The following is a 16245-nucleotide window of genomic DNA, read 5'->3' on the forward strand; positions in this document are numbered from 1 at the left end:
CCTAGGTGCTCGTTATCGCAGTTACCACCCCCTAAAGGCCATCTGGGTGGCTTATATGCCTTTCTGCTTCCATACTCAGCAATAGTAGGTACTTGGAGGAGCCTTGGGGTGGGGGAATTGCTGCAGAATTCTTTGACCATCTAGTTTGAACTCTGCACCTGGCTGGAAGAGGGAACTCAACGCAAATGCTTTCTCAAACCCCTCACCCCCAATCGCCTCCAGTCAGAATATAAAATCAACTTACCCTTCTTACTCCTTCATCCTTCAGTCCCACGCCCCGCCCCTGCCCCCAGCCCAACCGTGAAGAAAGGCACAAAGTCAGGAATTGATGCTGCATCTTTTTTTTTTTTACTTATGCCTTCTTAAAGCATGTGCTGAGCTGATGGGTGAAGCAGTTTGGCAATTAAAAAGGCCCAGCGGCTTGGGCAGCGGCAGGGGGAGGCCAGGTGAGGGGTGGGGGGGACCCTCTTTCCTGGGCCAGGGAGCAGCAAAGCCCGCACTAACTTCATAAAATATAAAACAAGGGAGGGGTGAAGGTCGGAGGGAGACTTGTAAAATACAATATCTTAGGGATTGGCAATAATAAAAAATAAGGTTCATTATTTACAAACAATTTCTGTTCTTGGTCTCTGTACAGTGGGGGGAGGGGTGGGGTGTGTGTGTCGGTCTGTTGATGTGTGTGTGTGTGTGTGTGTGTGTGTGTGTGTGTGTGTGTGGCGGGGCTGGGGCAGGGAGGCAGTGGTCCTGTTGGTCGTTATGAGAAAGGTAACCCAGTGAGTGGTTTATCTGAGAAGGACGGATGGCTGTGGAGTGGTGGTGAGAACAGAGCGGTTGGCCTAAGGGGACAGTCCAAATGTGCGGGGAGAGGAGAGGCCCCAGTCAAGATCTGGGGCAAAGGTGGGCTGAGGGGAAGACGGACCCCAGGGGGCAGGGGTACTAGCCGGATCCGGGTTAGTGAGCAAGACAACCCCTCTTCTGAGTGCCAGAGGGTACGTCCTGTGTCCTGCGTCTTGGCACGGCCTAGGAGAGTTTGATGGTGGTGTTGGGGCCCAGATCCCTAGAGAGAGAAGAGAAATCAGGGGTGACTCTGTCCAGGGAGGGCCCTCTTGCCCCTCTGCAAGCTGGATCTGGACACGGGAGGGACGGGGCCTTGGGAGGGTGTGGCTGAGGACATGGGGACTGGGGGCAGGCAGAGGGCGGGGGGAGCCTGGGACCGCAGGAAGGGAAGGGGTCACCCACCCACCTCTCGTGGAACCACTCCTTAGGGTGGGAGAAGTCAGGACTGGTGCTGTTTCCACCGACGTCCTTGGGCCAGGCCTCACTCAGGTACTTGCTGGTCTCGTGGGTGCTGTCCAGGTGGTCATGCTGCAGGTGGTCCTGGGGTCGCTGCTCCGCCGGCCCCCCGGGCTTGATCTCCCAGCCATCCGGGGGCTCCACGGGCAGCAGGGCGCTGCGGCCATCCTCCCACGAGCCTGCCCCATCATCATAGAACAGGAGGCTTCGGGAGGGCACTGGAGAAGGAGCTCAGGGTGAGCCACGGTGCCAAGAGGCTCCCTCCCCATCCAGGCCACATTCAGGGCCTGGTGTTTAAGGACCTGGGCCCTGGAATCTTATGGGCCTGGATCTGAATCCCAGCTCTAGCAATTCTGAGCTGTGTGACTGCAGGTAAGTCATGCCTTTGCTTTCACCTTTCTGAGCCTCAGTTTGCTCATCTGTAAAATAGGAATACGAGGGCCAACCTCCCGTTGATGTGAGGTTTAAATGAGATAATAGAGTGATTGAAACTGCACTCAGAGAAAGTTAGATCTTCCTAAGCAGAGGGTACTGGGCTGGGGCATCTGAGACCTGGGTTCTGATCCTACTGTACCACTCACTTTCTGTGACACCTTGAATAAATCTTTTTCCCGTTCTAGGCCCTAATTTGCCCTCCAGGGAAATGAAAAAAAAAAAAAGAAAACACATTTTTTGGATATCTATCACGTGCCAGGCATTGTAGGCCTCCTTTAGCCTATATCAAATCATTGACAGAAACTCTTGGAATGAGATATTTTTAGCTCCATTTCACGGAACAGGTAATTGAGGCTCCAGGTTGCCAGGCACACTGTCCCAGGCTAGTCTGCACTGAAGGTGAGATGCAAACCCAGGTGTGCCTGACTCCAGGACCCACCACCTCCCTTCTCACTCTCAGGGCCCGGATCTCACAGTCTATGTGAGCGGAGCCCCTGGAGCTGTGCGGTGCACCAGCTCTGTAATCCAGCCTGCTCCAGAGGTCATCTGTTCCTCTTCGCCCTGCGGACACTGGGCCTGAAATCCACTGCGTTCGCTCCGAGGGGCTCATTCATTCCCTCGCTCCTCTGGCTCCTCTGACTCCTCTGACTCTGGTTTTGTCTATCAACACTCTCTCTCTCTCCCCCTAACCCCAGCCCACCCCCGCCCCCCGGACCATTTCCATTCCTTCCTCTCCAAGGTTCCCTATACCTCCCAACACACATAGGCCACTCAGGCCTTGGGAAAATGGACACATGGCTCTCAAGACCTTACATCCCTGCCACCCACCTCCCTTAGTAACTGACCTGTTCTCTCCTTCTCAGGCTGCTCTGGTCCAGGGAGTGGTTTTCACTCCCCGCCTCTGCTTCCTCTTCCCCTAACCCTCCCCACGCCGCTTCCTCCCCTCAAGGCCCTGCAGGCTTAGCTCATCCTCCCTGCAGTATCCCTCCTTCTTGAAACTCACCCCTCCCCAGCTCCTCTCTCTCTGACCTCCCATCTGTTTCCTCTTCCTCCTCCTGCCCTGCTGGATAACTCGCTCCTGGTAAATGATGAGGGACTGTGTGGAAGTTCCTCTGTAGGTCTATCTGAAGTATCCTCTGCTTCTGGAAGCCCATACTATTCTTTGCTGCACCCTATACCAGTTCTCCCCTTGCTACTGTGTGTTGTATCTTTTCTCTCCTCTTGTGAGCTCACCAAAAAGGAAGCGACTGTGTTCATTTAGTAGGTGTCTGCTGTGTACCAGGCACTGTGCTAACGGCCTTTGTGCACCATGTCATTTAGGCTTCACAACAAATGTGCTCAGGAAGTGTGGAACTTGTAACTCCCATTTTCAAGGTAAAGAAATTGAAATTTAGTGTGCTTAAGACACATGCCTGAGGTGACGCAGTCAGTGAGTGGCAGATATGACTGACTCTGAAGCTCTACGCTCTTAACGATCCTCACAGTCCCCTGTGGGATGGTAACTATCTGAGCCCACACTACCACTACCCTGCCTCTGCCCATGGCAGACATTACCAGTGGATCCTGGCACTCCTTCCTGTTGATCCTGAATGGTGCCTCAGAGTCCTTCTTAACACAATGCTTCAGGCAGCCACCACCGTCTTATGGAAAATGTCCCTGGAGCTGAAACTGATTTGCTATCCCAGTTGTAAAATACTGATGGTGCTTAGCAGATGTCCCTACCAACTGGCACCATAATACATGGGGGCTAGGGTGGAAACATTCCCGTTATTCCCTAAACCTACCCCCGCAAGCCACGCCTGGGTGGGCTGGGAATCAGGGGCTCTTCACTGTAGTCCTAATTCTATAACTAACATTGAACACATCATAGACCCTTTGGGGGACTCAGTTTCCCCATCTGCAAAATGAGGAGGTAGAATGAGACGGCGCCAGCCCCAAACCTGGCTCCTCTCTTGTGTCTGGCTTCTGCCCGGAAGTTGGGGCTGGCATGGGGGGAAGGCAGCCTGGCTCAGATCACTCACTCTGACTGGCAGTGTAGACGCTGTCAGTGGCCATGGGGTCTTCCTTCACAGTCTGGGAGCCGGAGGAGAACTCAGGGAGGCAGGGCACGAGGGAGCCCAGCACCAGGACGAAGCACAAGGCTGCCACCTGGTAGTGGAGAGAGAGCAGAGGGGCTGCAACCTTGGCCACCCCAATCCTCCCCCTGCCCCCGAGCCAATGGGGGCAAAAGGCTCAATATTTTTCCAGGAAAGCTGCTCCCAGAGCCAACCACCTCCTGCACGTGGTGGAGGAGAAGGTAGAGGCTGTCGGGACATCTCAGCCCACTGTAGGGGGGCCACCCCAGGCAGTGCTAGAAAAGAGGGGGAATTGGCCAATGTGGTTATCACCTATGGGGTGGAGGAATCAGGAAGGGAAGGAAGGGGTAGGTGTGGGAGGAGGCTGAGATTGGGGCAAGGGAGGGGGACGTATCTTCACACCAGATTCCCAGCAGGATTCCCAGGAAGGCCGGCCAGCAGGAGGAGGTTAAGAGTCACAGAGCCCAAACTAACCCCTGCCTCTACTGGGGCTTTGCCACCTGACAGCTTGAGGATCTCGGAGGGCCTGGGGAGTGATTAGCCAGGAGGCAACAGGCTGTACAGCTCCAGGAAATGTGGAAGAGGGGCTAGCAGAGGCCTGAGCCACAGCCTAGGCACCCACCCTCCATGCCAGAAAGAACCAGGTCCATACTTCCCCACATCCCCCCAGGCCCATCACTCCACTCCACTGGGCCTGCAGAAGCTGCCTCCTCACGGGACTTGCCCTGCCATCCTCTAGCTGAGTTCACGTGAGTCACTACACATCCACACCGTGTTAGAACTGGTCAGGGAAGGTCATGTTCTGGAAGGTTCCATGGACTTAGGGAAAGAGGCTGGGGTCTGCTGCAGCCAGTGCACCAGGTACTAGGATGGTTTACTTTGGTGACACCGCCCACAATATGGCCAGGCCCTCGAAGCTCTGCCCACCGCCCCCCGTAGAAAGCCAGCCTGGGGAAGACCTGTCCTCCTGTGGCCCTGCGGTGAGGGAACAGTACCTACCATGAGGCAGGTCCCAGTCTGGGTGGCAGCCATCTTGTAAGGTCTGGAGATCTTGTTGGTGACCAGAGTCTGGAGTTTCTGCAGCTGCTGGAGCAGGGTCCTGAGGAGGGCACAGCGGTCACCTGGCAGGTTCTGACCCAGCAGGAATCTCTGCCTCAGGGAGCTCTCCCGGGGAGGAGCTGGGCAGCCTCCAGACTTGGCTTCCTCGCCAGGTGCCCGTTTCAGTCAAGACAGAAAAGGTCACCTCTCGCGTGGCTCCTCTGTGGTGCGGCTGGGGCACCCTATGGAGGCTCAGGGGTGCCCCGTGACGCTCCTGGCCAAAGGGGCGGCTGGAGGCGAGCCTGGACCACCTCAGCTGAGGCCACTTTCTTTTTCTTACCCTGCACCAGCCACAGCTAAATTGACCCTCCCTCCTTTGTATCCACGGCACCTTGAGCTGATACGAAGGACACGTCTGGCAGCTGCCTGGTACATGGTGAGGAGCAAGTGTCCAGGAAATGGTAGCTACCAGTTTCGTTAATTTTGTTGCTGTTTTTGCTTTTATCACAGCACCTGTAACACTTCGTTTATTTATGAATGTCTATGTCAGTCTCCTTCGCTAACTGTGGGCTCCCTGAGGGCAAGGACTGGGTTCCTCCCGGCGAGGAATCCTCTGGGTACCCACAGAGGGTGCCCAGCCCACCCTTGGTGAACAAATGTTTAATTCTCTCTTTCCTCCACCCAGCCGGTCGGTGGGGTTGCAGTTCCCAGAATGTACAGCAGGTGGCGAAACAGCTCCAAGGGCCTCGCCCTATTTGGGACTAGGGAGGAATCTGGGCGAGAGGAAGGGGGTGAGGGGTGAGGGCTCCCGCCCCCTATCCCTGAGTCAGGGGGGCATTCTCCAGGTCAATCAGGGGAGTGGCTGGATCCCGCTGGAGAAGCTGGGGGAGAAGGAAGGAAAGAAGGAAAAAGCCTTCTGTTGAGCACCTGCTACATACTAGCTGTTGTCTGTTATTTTAATTACTCCCAGCAAACAATTATCACTCCCACAAACCTACTGTGGGCTCATGGCTGGTCACTATCAAGAATTCAGAATAATAACAAGAAAAAACGAAGAAGAAAAGCTAACATGAATGGAACATTCTCAAATGCCAAGGACAGTGCTGGCCCTTTACTTGCTAGGTCTCATCACATCGTCACATGAATCCTGGGAGATACTGCTTCTATCATCTCCATTTAGACAGAGAAACTGGGGCCCAGAGAGGTGTACATAACAGTTTTTCCAGGATCACAAAAATGGCACCCAGAGTTGTGACTTTACGTGGCTACTGCATGCCAGATCCTGTGCGGGTTCCATACTAATGTTTCTCAAGCTTAATTGTGCAGGTGAATCACCCAAGGATATTGTTGAAATGCAGATTCTGACTCAGTAAGTCTGGGGAGAGTCCCGAGATTCTGCATTTCTTTCTTTCTTTCTTTTTTTTTTTTTTTTTAAGATTTTTTTGATGTGGATCATTTTTAAAGTCTTTATTGAATTTGTTACAATATTGCTTCTGTTTTATGTTTTGGTTTTTTGGCCGCGAGACATGTGGGATCTTAGCTCCCCGAACAGGGATTGAACCCACGCCCCCTGCATTGGGAGGCGAAATCTTAACCACTGGACCACCAGGGAAGTCCCCTAAAATTCTGCATTTCTAACAAGCCCCCACGTGATGCTAATGCTGCTGGTCTGAGAAACTTGCTTTGGGTGGCAAGCATGTACACCGGTAGGTTCTAACTTTAGGGTGCATCAGAATTACCTGGAGGGCTTATTAAAACACAGATCATTGAACCCTCCCCCTGGAGTTCCTGATTCAATAGGCCTGGCATGAGGCCTGAGAATAAGCATTTCTAACAAGTTCCCAGGGGCTGCTGCTGTGCTGGTCTGTATCATCACGTTTAAGCACCTCACCAGCCCTGTCTGGTATCTAGATGGGAAACTGAGGGTCCCAGGCTGCAGAGTCCCTGTTTCTGGGGTTCCCATCATCCTGAACTCAGTGACCTCTCCTCTCTCCTACCTCCCAGAGCTATGCCATAGCCAGGCACTGGCTGCAGAAGGGCAGGGGCCGGGGGGACGCAGGTGGCACCACCCACCTGTTGGCATTCTCCAGGGTCTCCACCTTCTTCCACAGTTCGTTGTTCTCGGATGTAAAGGTCTCCACCCTGCGGTGGCCAAGCAGGCACAGGCTCAGGGGCAGCCCCCAGACTCCCTGCTGCCCCCTTAGCCCTGCCCACCAGCATCCTAGTCCCCGTGTCCCCCGCCCCTGTGAGAGAGGGCTGGGGAGAGCAGGCCGGGCTGGGGAGTGGGGCCCAGGCCACCCGAGCCGCCCACCTGCCCAAGACCTCTTACTTCTTTTCTAGACACTCCACGTACTCCTTCTTCTTACGGCGGCTCTCCTGGGCCGAGATCTAGAGGGGGAAGCCCCCAAACAGGAGTTACCACACTGCATATCCACTTCCTGGGGCTCCCCAACTTCAGGGCTGGCATCACCAGGGGAGCCCCAGGGCAGGGGCAGGGTCTGGCTCACGCTTTACCTTGTTCTTGATTTTCCTCCGGACCCTCTTTAAGGCCTTCTCCTCAGCTTTGGTGAGGGGGAGTTTTGTGGGGATGGGGTAGCCCTCAGCAATCAGGGTGCGCTTTTCCTCCTCCGTCAGGAGCAGTGGCCCTGACGTCCCCTGTAATTTCTGTGGGAAGGGGGACATGATAGTTAGGAACCAGACAGCCCTGCATTCAAATTCAAGCTCTGCCATTTACTCTGCGCATGACCTGGGCAAGGCACTCAACTCACTGAGCCTCGGTCTCCTCATCTGAAAAAGGGGCAGATCTGAATTAAATCCAATAACATGTATCAAGTGCTCAGGACGTTGCTGGGAGCCTGGCATGTTTGGCCCTCAGTATATTGCTGGGGGTGGGGTGGTCCCGAGATCCCATCCTGGAACCCACAGCCTCAAAGCTTACTTGTCCAGGGCCCCCTAAACAGCACCCACCTCTGACACCCACCACCTCTTGACTTGGGAGGTTCCACACCCATCCCAGTGGATTCCGGGCCTCCTGAACATTGTTCTCCAAACAGTGCTCTTTGGGGGCAGCCTGGGCCGTCCCCTTGAAGGTGAGGAATGTCAAGTTCTAGTCCTGGCTCTGCAATAGTGTGCGTTCGGCAGGCCTCTTGGACTCTCTGCCTGTTTCCTATTTACCCCAAGGCACGATTAAAAGATTGTCACTCCCATCTGCCGGGCAGGCACCTCTCTGAATTCTGATGGGGGTGGGGATCAGGCTTAGGGCTCCCCAGGCACTCAGTTCCTTGACTCTAGGGTCAATCCACCCCCAGCTGCTTACGTGAGGGGCAGTGAGGAGGGGGGAGGTGGAGATGGCTGTGGAGGAGCGGGCCATGGGCCGGATGGGGCTGGAGGGGGGCAGAGAGCGGGGACTCTGGGAGCCGTCACTGTCGCTGCCATGGCTGCTGGGGGGCGTCGGAGGCATCTGCACCAGGTCCTCTGGGGAGAGCAGGAGAAGCCAGGTTAGCAGGGTGGCGCCCCAGCTCTGGTCGCACAATCAGAGTTCAGCATGGCATGGGCCTAAGCCAGCCCGGACTGACTGTGGGACTGGCTGCTGGGGTCTTGACCGCTATAACATCAGAAGCCCCTCTGCCATGTCAGAAAGACGAGCTGATGTCCCAGAAGACAATTCCTGAGTGCCACCCCATCTCTGACTCCACAGAAGCCTGGCTCCTTTAAGCCTGGTTCTTGGTGGGGCTATCACAGAGGTTGGATTCTTGGGGTCCCTCCCCTACCCCTGACTTCACAGGGCTCAGGATCTTTGAGCCTCCAACTTGGCAACCCCGGGAGGTGACCGGAGTCTGCCCATAGCAAGACCCATGGGGATCAGACTGGGCAAGCCGCAGCCTCTGTCCCTTTCTTTCCACTGCAAAACCCCAGGGTGTCCATTTTCAACCTCAGGGTAACAGGACAGCAGGCACTGGGCTTTCAGCAGACCCACCAGGAGCACTGCTCTCCCCAGCATGCCTTCTGTGCTGCCTCTCTGAGGCCACAGCATCAGGAAGATTGACGCTCTGCAGGTGGTCAGGAAGAGGCCTGGGCAGAGCCAAGAGGACCAAGAGCCTTGCTGCAGGGAGAGCTCCCAGGCCAGCACTGCACGCACAGATTTAAGTCCAGGTGCGGGAATCTGGAGCTGACTGCACCGCAGAGCCGGGCTGAGGCTGGCAGGAGGAAGCACTGCATCCTTCCGGGCTCGGCCCCTGACTGCCTCCTGCAGGAGTCCCCTCTCCCTTCTTTGGCTCTCATTTGCCTATGATGGATGCCAGACTGTAAAGACCACTGAACTTGGACTCAGAGAGACCTGAGTTCAAGTCTTGACTGTTGCACCCCACAACTGTGTGACCTATAGTTATGTTTACTTAACCTCTCCCAGCCTCACTTTCCTGATGAATGGGGGTGAAAGGACTCCTTGCATGGAGCCAGGAGGATGCAATGGGCTAATGTATGGGAACACGCTTTATGAATTGAAGGGCACTCTACAATGTAAGGTGTTTTCACACTGGTCCCTTTCTACCTCCTGTTAATTCTGTATCTTCTCTCAGAGGCTGGGACCAACTTGAGGGTGAAACTTGGGCCTTATTCATCTTTCTGAACCTTGTGGTACTTAGTCCAGGGCCTGAATAAGCACAGTAGATGCTTAATCAATGTTTGATGAATTAATGAGGTGGGATTGGAAAGATTCAGTTAGCCCTTTCTCTTTCTGGTCAATCCAAGAAGCTTCCTCTGTTCTCTTCTCCCTTGTCAGGTCTGGGGATGTGCTTTCAAGGCTTCCTGGGGATCTGCCATCTTTAATCCATATCACTGCTGTATAATTGGTGGTTTGTCTGTGGCTCACACCACTCTGTGATCTACTTGGGTACAGGGACTGTCTTCTCTCTCTGCTTCCCCAGCTCCTGGGACTAGGAGATGCCCAGTGAACTCTAGTTGGATGGATGGATAAATGGATAGATGGATGGATGGACAGATAGATGGATAAATGAGTAGATGGATGGATAGATGGATGGATGGATGGATGGACTGATGGCTATAGAGTGGACTTCAATTAATGAATGATGGGAGAGGTGAGAAGGTGTTGATAATAGTGATGACAGCTGTAGATTATGTAAGAAGGGGACTGGAGGGATGGAGAATGGGCAGGGTGGGAAAGAGAGAATATTCTGGGGAGAGATGGGAGGTGTCGAGGGAGATGGGTGGGCTGGACCAAGGGAGTAAAGAATGCAGTCTGGGCTTCCCTGGTGGCGCAGTGGTTGAGAATCTGCCTGCCAATGCAGGGGACACGGGTTCGAGCCCTGGTCTGGGAAGATTCCCACATGCCGTGGAGCAACTAGGCCCGTGAGCCACAACTACTGAGCCTGCGCGTCTGGAGCCTGTGCTCCACAACAAGAGAGGCTGCGATAGTGAGAGGCCAGCGCACCGCGATGAAGAGTGGCCCCCACTTGCCGCAACAAGAGAAAGCCCTCGCACAGAAACGAAGACCCAATGCAGCCATAAATAAATAAATAAATAAAAATTTAAAAAAGAAAAAAGAAAAGAAAAATATCCCCCAGGAATCTGAAAACAAAAAGACTAGATTCCAAAAATAATTACTGTGAATGTACAGGGAGCATATCTCTAAAAACAAACAAACAAAAAAAGAATCCGCCTGCCAGTGCAGGGGACACGGGTTCGAGCCCTGATCAGGGATGAGCCTACATGCCGCGGAGCAACTGGAGCAGCTAGGCCCGTGCGCCACAACTACTGAGCCTGAGTGCCACAACTACTGAAGCCCATGCACCCTAGAGCCCATGCTCTGCAACAACAGAAGCCACCGCCATGAGAAGCCCGCGCATCACAACGAAGAGTAGCCCCCACTCGCCGCAACTAGAGAGAGCCTGTGTGCAGCAACAGTCTCAACGCAGCCAAAAATAAATATAAATTAAAAAAAAAAGAGAATGCGGTCTGCCCAAGACTGGAGAGGAAGAGTCCCTCTCTGGACACACTTACCTGGTGTCACTTTGAGGAACTGGTTTACCTCCTGAGGCTCTGCTTTGATCACTGGCAGCTGAGTCATCTCTCCCGGGGCCTGAGGAAGAGACAGGTCCAGCTCCGTCAGCTGCCCCGGGGAGCCCGTCCCCACCATGCCACCCAACCTCCCTCTCTCCCTGGGCCTGGGGGTCTGCCCTACAGCATTAAGAAAGTATCTGCGGCTTCCCTCGTGGCGCAGTGGTTGAGAGTCTGCCTGCCAGTGCAGGGGACACGGGTTCGAGCCCTGGTCTGGGAAGATCCCACATGCCGCGGAGCAACTAGGCCCGTGAGCCACAACTACTGAGCCTGCGCGTCTGGAGCCTGTGCTCCACAACAAGAGAGGCCGCGACAGTGAGAGGCCCGCGCACCGCGATGAAGAGTGGCCCCCGCTCGTCGCAACTAGAGAAAGCCCTCGCAGAGAAACGAAGACCCAACACAGCCAAAAATAAATAAATAAATAAATAAATTTAAAAAGAAATAGGAGGTGTACTGCAGGAATAACATCTAAAAAAAAAAAAAAAAAAAAGAAAGTATCTGGGCCCAGGGTTCCAGGCACATTCCAGAGGAGCAGAGGCAAGTTCTCGTGCTTAGAGAAGTCAAGTAGACCTAAGAAAAGAGAATGGTGGCCAAGTAGCATTGTTTAGCCTCTAAGCTCAGAGAAGGAGGGCCTCCTGCGGCCTCTGAGGCCAGGGCCATCTTTTTGGTGGAGGCTGGCCCTACACTGACTGTGAGCCCATGTGGGTTGCCGTGAGGACTGGAGGTAATGTCTGGCAGATCGTAGTTGTTCAATGAGTGGTAACAACAGCACAGACAAAGGAGGCATTAACTGGCTGGGGGCCCAGAGAAAGCTCCCTGAGCAGCTGAAGTTTGAGTCCTGATGTATAAATAGGAGTATTACAGATAAAGGATGGGGCAGGACGTAGATGAGGGGAGAGGCATTCCAAGAAGAGGGAAAAGCATCTGCAAAGGCACAGAGGCCAGACAGAGCACAGCTAGATCTGGAAACTGCAAGTATTAAGGGTGTCCAGAGTGTAGGGGTGTGTGTCAGAGGTGGAGTGGTGAGAAACAAGACCAGAAGATCTGGGGGGAGGGCGTGCGGAGGGGGTGAGTAGAATCCAGACAAAGAAGTTTGAAACAATGAGGAGCCCCTAATGGGTTTTTAAGCAAGGGACTGATAGAATTAGATTAATGCTTTAAATAAACATGCATTCCTATTTCTTTATGCCATCCCAACTTGCTGTTCCAGAAAGGACATCAACAGGCATGGCTTCCTACACACGAGGGCCAACACACATACAAGGGGTGTTCTCTTTGAGAAGGCACTGTGTTGGGTGTTCGATTTCAGGGCCATCTCTCCTCTCCAGGTCTGCAGCCAGCAGAGAGGTCATGATATCGTGGGTGGGACCACCCAGAATCCCGAATTTAGGCAGGTGAGTAAGAATCCCAGGAGGTTAAGGCTGGCAGGGACCTTGGAGATTCCCTGGTCTACATCCCAGCTCAGGCCTCAAGTGACAGATGAAGGGACTGCGACGCAATAGGGTGACAGCTCTCATGTGGGTCACACGTTCATCATTGTCAGACCAGCTCCTGGTTCCTGTGCCTTCCACTAGGGGGTCGCGGCCTCACTAGAGTGGAAAGTGTGGGCTCCGGGGTCTGGCGGCTGAGTTTGGAATGCAGCTCCATTGCTTCTGACTGTGCAATGTGGGGCAAGTTGCTTAACCCCTTCCACCTCAGTTTCCTTCTCTGAGGCATGAGCCCAGCATCCAAGACCCTGGCTGCCGCTGCCGTCATGCCTTCCCTTCCTGCTATGGCGAGGGCTGAGTCGTCGCAGAGCCAGTCCTAGAGGTGGTCCCAAAAGATCCTCCCCATTTGCAGCCAACCCTGAATCCTCAGGTCCTTGGTGGAGTAGGAGGGGCTGACCTTTCTCACTTTTGGTCCCGTACATTTTGATCAGGTGAGCTGCATGGCCAGCAGGGGGCAGTGCCAGCCAAACCTTGACTCTAGGGATTTCAAGGTAACCCTCATGCTGTAGACTCAGGGGTAGGACCCCCTTAGCAGTAGTTCATGCTCCCATTTTACAGAGAAGGAAGCTGAGGAAAAAACAGGGAAGGCAACATGCCCAGAGCACAAGTGAGAGCAGAGCTGGGACCCAGTCAGGGCCTCTCCCAGGAGCCAGGGGTCTGGGATGTCAACTTTGGATTTATAGCCGACTGCTCTTATCTATACATTCACGGGGGTGAGGGCTGGCATGAGGGTGTGGGTTAAAAATATTCACCTCATGAATATAAACAATTGAAATATGGCATAATTTTTATATTTTCATTTAGGTGTTTCTTCCTTTTTAAAAATCCAGACACTTTGAGAAAATTAAGTGGCCTGGACTGTCTCCTTCCCTGAGACCCTGGACTGGGCCCCTGATGCCCAGCCCTACCTAGGTCCCTGTCATCTTTCTTCTGCACACAGTGAGGGCCCCAGCTTATTCCGAGTGTGCTGTGGTTTGAGCCCGTTCTAGGATGGTGAAGGGATGGCCCAAGGGATGGGCAGGGGCCTGGTCTGGGAGTTCCGACTCTCAGTCCTGAGGGTCACATTGCTCCCTGTTCACAGAGCCCCTGTGTGCACAGGGCTTTGGATTGCCCTTCCCACAGAGACCCATCATCCCTCCTCCCTCCCTCAGCCCCTACTAACAGTCCCCAGGCTCACCTGGTGGGGGATGGGCAGCCTGGTCAGGGGGCTGAGGCCCAGCAGCGGGGTGGTGGCCATGGCAGCAGCGGCAGCCATGGCTGAGGAGGCAGCCAGAGGGTCCACGGGCAGCTCCGGGCTCTGCTCCTGCTTCACCATGACCGAGCACAGTTTGTGTCCCAGCACCCACGCTCCGTGTTCCACATCTAGGGAAGGGGGCAGGACCCAGGCTCAGGGGACTCCTAGAGCAGAGGGCTCAGCCCCTCTCCTGGCCCCTTGGAGCTGCTCTGGACAGGACTGTGGAGAGATGCTAGGGTATACCAGGAGGCAGGCGGAAAAGGGCAGGGGGCGGCGCTTGTGAGGTAGGAGGGCTGAGTGGGCTGGGGCCAGAAGAGGTGGGGGCATCTTCTTCATTCAGCAGTTTACAGAGTGGGCTTGGACAACAGACCCCTCCTGACTGGCTGTGTGACTTTAGGTAAGTTGCTTAACCTCTCTGAGCCTTAGCTTCCTCATCTGTAAAAGTACCTGACAAGAAGTAAATGTTCAATAAATGGCAGCTATTGTGAACACAATTATTGTTATTCAGTAAACATCTGCTGAGCACCGTGCTAGGTGCTGGGGATCTGGTGAGAGTCACGAGCAGTTTAGTGCACTTAGAATGCAAAGGGAAGGAGAAGGTGGGGTCAGAGAGGCCAGCAGGGATGGCATGGCCTTGGAGCTGCGACTTTGTCAGATTTGTAATGTTGAAAAAGATCATTCTGCCTGTGTGTGCAGACTGGCCCGGCAGAGCGAAGCAGGGAGACCCGCAGGAGGCTGTTGAAATTGTCCAGCGAGAGAAGGTGAGGCACATGCTAAGGCAGTGGCAGTGGGGGTGGAGAGGAAGGAACATACTGGAGACAAATTTAGAAGGAAGAATCCTGGACCTGGTGCCTGGGGGGGGCATGTGGGGCGTGAGGGGCGATGCTCAGGTTTCCCAGGGCAGCGTCCACCTCGTGGGCTTCCTGGCCTCACCTGGGTCACAGGGCTGCTGGGCAACCCCCCTTTTCCTGATGGGTGCCACTCGGCGTCAGCCCTGCCCCTGGTGGCCCCAGCACCTGGCTCTGGTGAGGCAGAGGTCTGAGGAGCCAGCATGGGTGGGCTAGAGGGGACTCTAGCCTTTGGAACCCACTGTGGGTGGAGAGAGGGGTCAGCAGCTGCCTGATCCCACCTCAGAGGCTAGGCCCTGCCCTGCTGGGAGGCTGAGGGCCTCAGTTCTGGGCTGCAGGCTGCCCCTGGGCTCCAAGAACACCCACAATCTTCCCAAATTACAGGGCCAGCCCGCCGGCCTCCGGGAAGCTGCCCCCTGCAAAGGACCCACAGACAAACTGCTCTAAAAATAGACTTGGGGTGGTGAGGAGTTGCCGGGCTGGGAGGCTGTCCACCCCACATGCTACCCTTCCCCAGGCTGGGGCCTGACACCCCATCGAGGTGACCTCCAGAGGCTGCGCTGAGGCCAGGGCACACAGGGAAGTTGAGACCTCCATAGCCACGAGCCATGGAGCCACTTAAAGCCCCAGGAGGTGTCCCTGCCCTCAAGCAGCTGGATGGGGGCCAGGTACAAAGTCCCGTCTCTGCCCCTGGGGAATCTCAAAGACCCTCAGAAGCAGCTCACACTTCTTGCACTGAGTCTAATTCTAAGCTCTTGCTGCATATGAATTTGTGTATTCCTCCCACCAACCCTGGCGGCGGGCACCGCTATTCTGCCCATTTAATAGTTGAGAAGATTAAAATACTCACTCAAGACCATTGTCCTCCAAAGGGAAAGAGGAATAAGAACCCTGTTCATGGTTCTAGACATGATAGTTTTAATAGGACTTTTATACACATAAGGAAATAGTCACTAATTTTATATATATATATATATATATATATATATATATACACACACACACACACACACACACACACACACACACACATATATATATGAAATGTGCTGGGCACTGACTGAGCTGGGTACTTTTCATATATATATTTTTAATCCTGGCCAGAATTCTCAAGATACCTAGTGTCATCATTTTGTAATTGAGGAAACCGAGGTCCAGAGAGGTTAAGCAACTTGTTAAAGATCACACAGCAGCCGGTTGAGGCACCAGGATGCACACCAAAGCCAGTACCCTTTAGCGCCCCTTAAGGCTGGCAAATGTGGTGGTGGCATGGGTGTTAGGTTTAGAATCAGGGGGCCTGCTTGCTCCCAAGTTCCTGCTCTGCATTGACTGTGTGCGTAACCTAAACAACTCAGCTTTCCCGAAGTCTCATTTTCCTTATCAGACAAATGGGGAGTGTGATAAAAGTGATCCTGACCTCACCTGTGAGTTGTGAGAAACAAATGAGATAATAACACGAAGGTACTTTGTAAACTGGAGAGTGCTATAGAAATGTTTATTGTTATTCCCATTTGTAGATGAAGAAACTGAGGCTTATCAAGGCTAAGACATGTGTCCAAATATGATGGAGCCATATGAGGAAATGCCTAAAGAGACCATTTCTAGGTGGGGCACAGTCTGGAGTTCTCAAATGTTGATCACCTGAGAGGAAAAACTCAAAGGGCCCTTTGCTTAAAAGGGAGGGAGGTGGGGGAGAGGAGAGCTTTAGAGAACCCTACCTTTGGCAATAAAAGTAGGGTGCAGGGGAGTTCCCTGGTGGC

General features: G+C 53.9%; 1 protein-coding gene across 2 annotated transcripts in view; it reads right to left on the bottom strand.

Moving 5' to 3' along the window:
- Positions 1 to 325: 325 nt before the first annotated feature.
- The window catches only part of CREB3L1 (cAMP responsive element binding protein 3 like 1), a 36125-nt gene continuing 20205 nt past the window's right edge, over positions 326 to 16245 (bottom strand). Inside the window, exons 3-12 of one of the 2 annotated variants that reach the window (XM_082340221.1) lie at positions 13581 to 13765; positions 10860 to 10938; positions 8158 to 8315; positions 7356 to 7505; positions 7171 to 7229; positions 6915 to 6983; positions 4803 to 4902; positions 3750 to 3876; positions 1240 to 1511; positions 326 to 1057 (exon numbers count right to left, since the gene is read on the bottom strand). In XM_082340221.1, coding sequence (XP_082196347.1) covers positions 755 to 1057; positions 1240 to 1511; positions 3750 to 3876; positions 4803 to 4902; positions 6915 to 6983; positions 7171 to 7229; positions 7356 to 7505; positions 8158 to 8315; positions 10860 to 10938; positions 13581 to 13765 — 1502 coding nt within the window. In that variant the 3' untranslated portion in view covers positions 326 to 754. The remainder of the gene's footprint in view (positions 1058 to 1239; positions 1512 to 3749; positions 3877 to 4802; positions 4903 to 6914; positions 6984 to 7170; positions 7230 to 7355; positions 7506 to 8157; positions 8316 to 10859; positions 10939 to 13580; positions 13766 to 16245) is intronic. The other variant, XM_082340222.1, reaches the window with a different exon arrangement.

Source organism: Balaenoptera borealis (assembly GCF_965194805.1).
Source record: "Balaenoptera borealis genome assembly, chromosome: 11".
Taxonomy (NCBI): domain Eukaryota; kingdom Metazoa; phylum Chordata; class Mammalia; order Artiodactyla; family Balaenopteridae; genus Balaenoptera; species Balaenoptera borealis.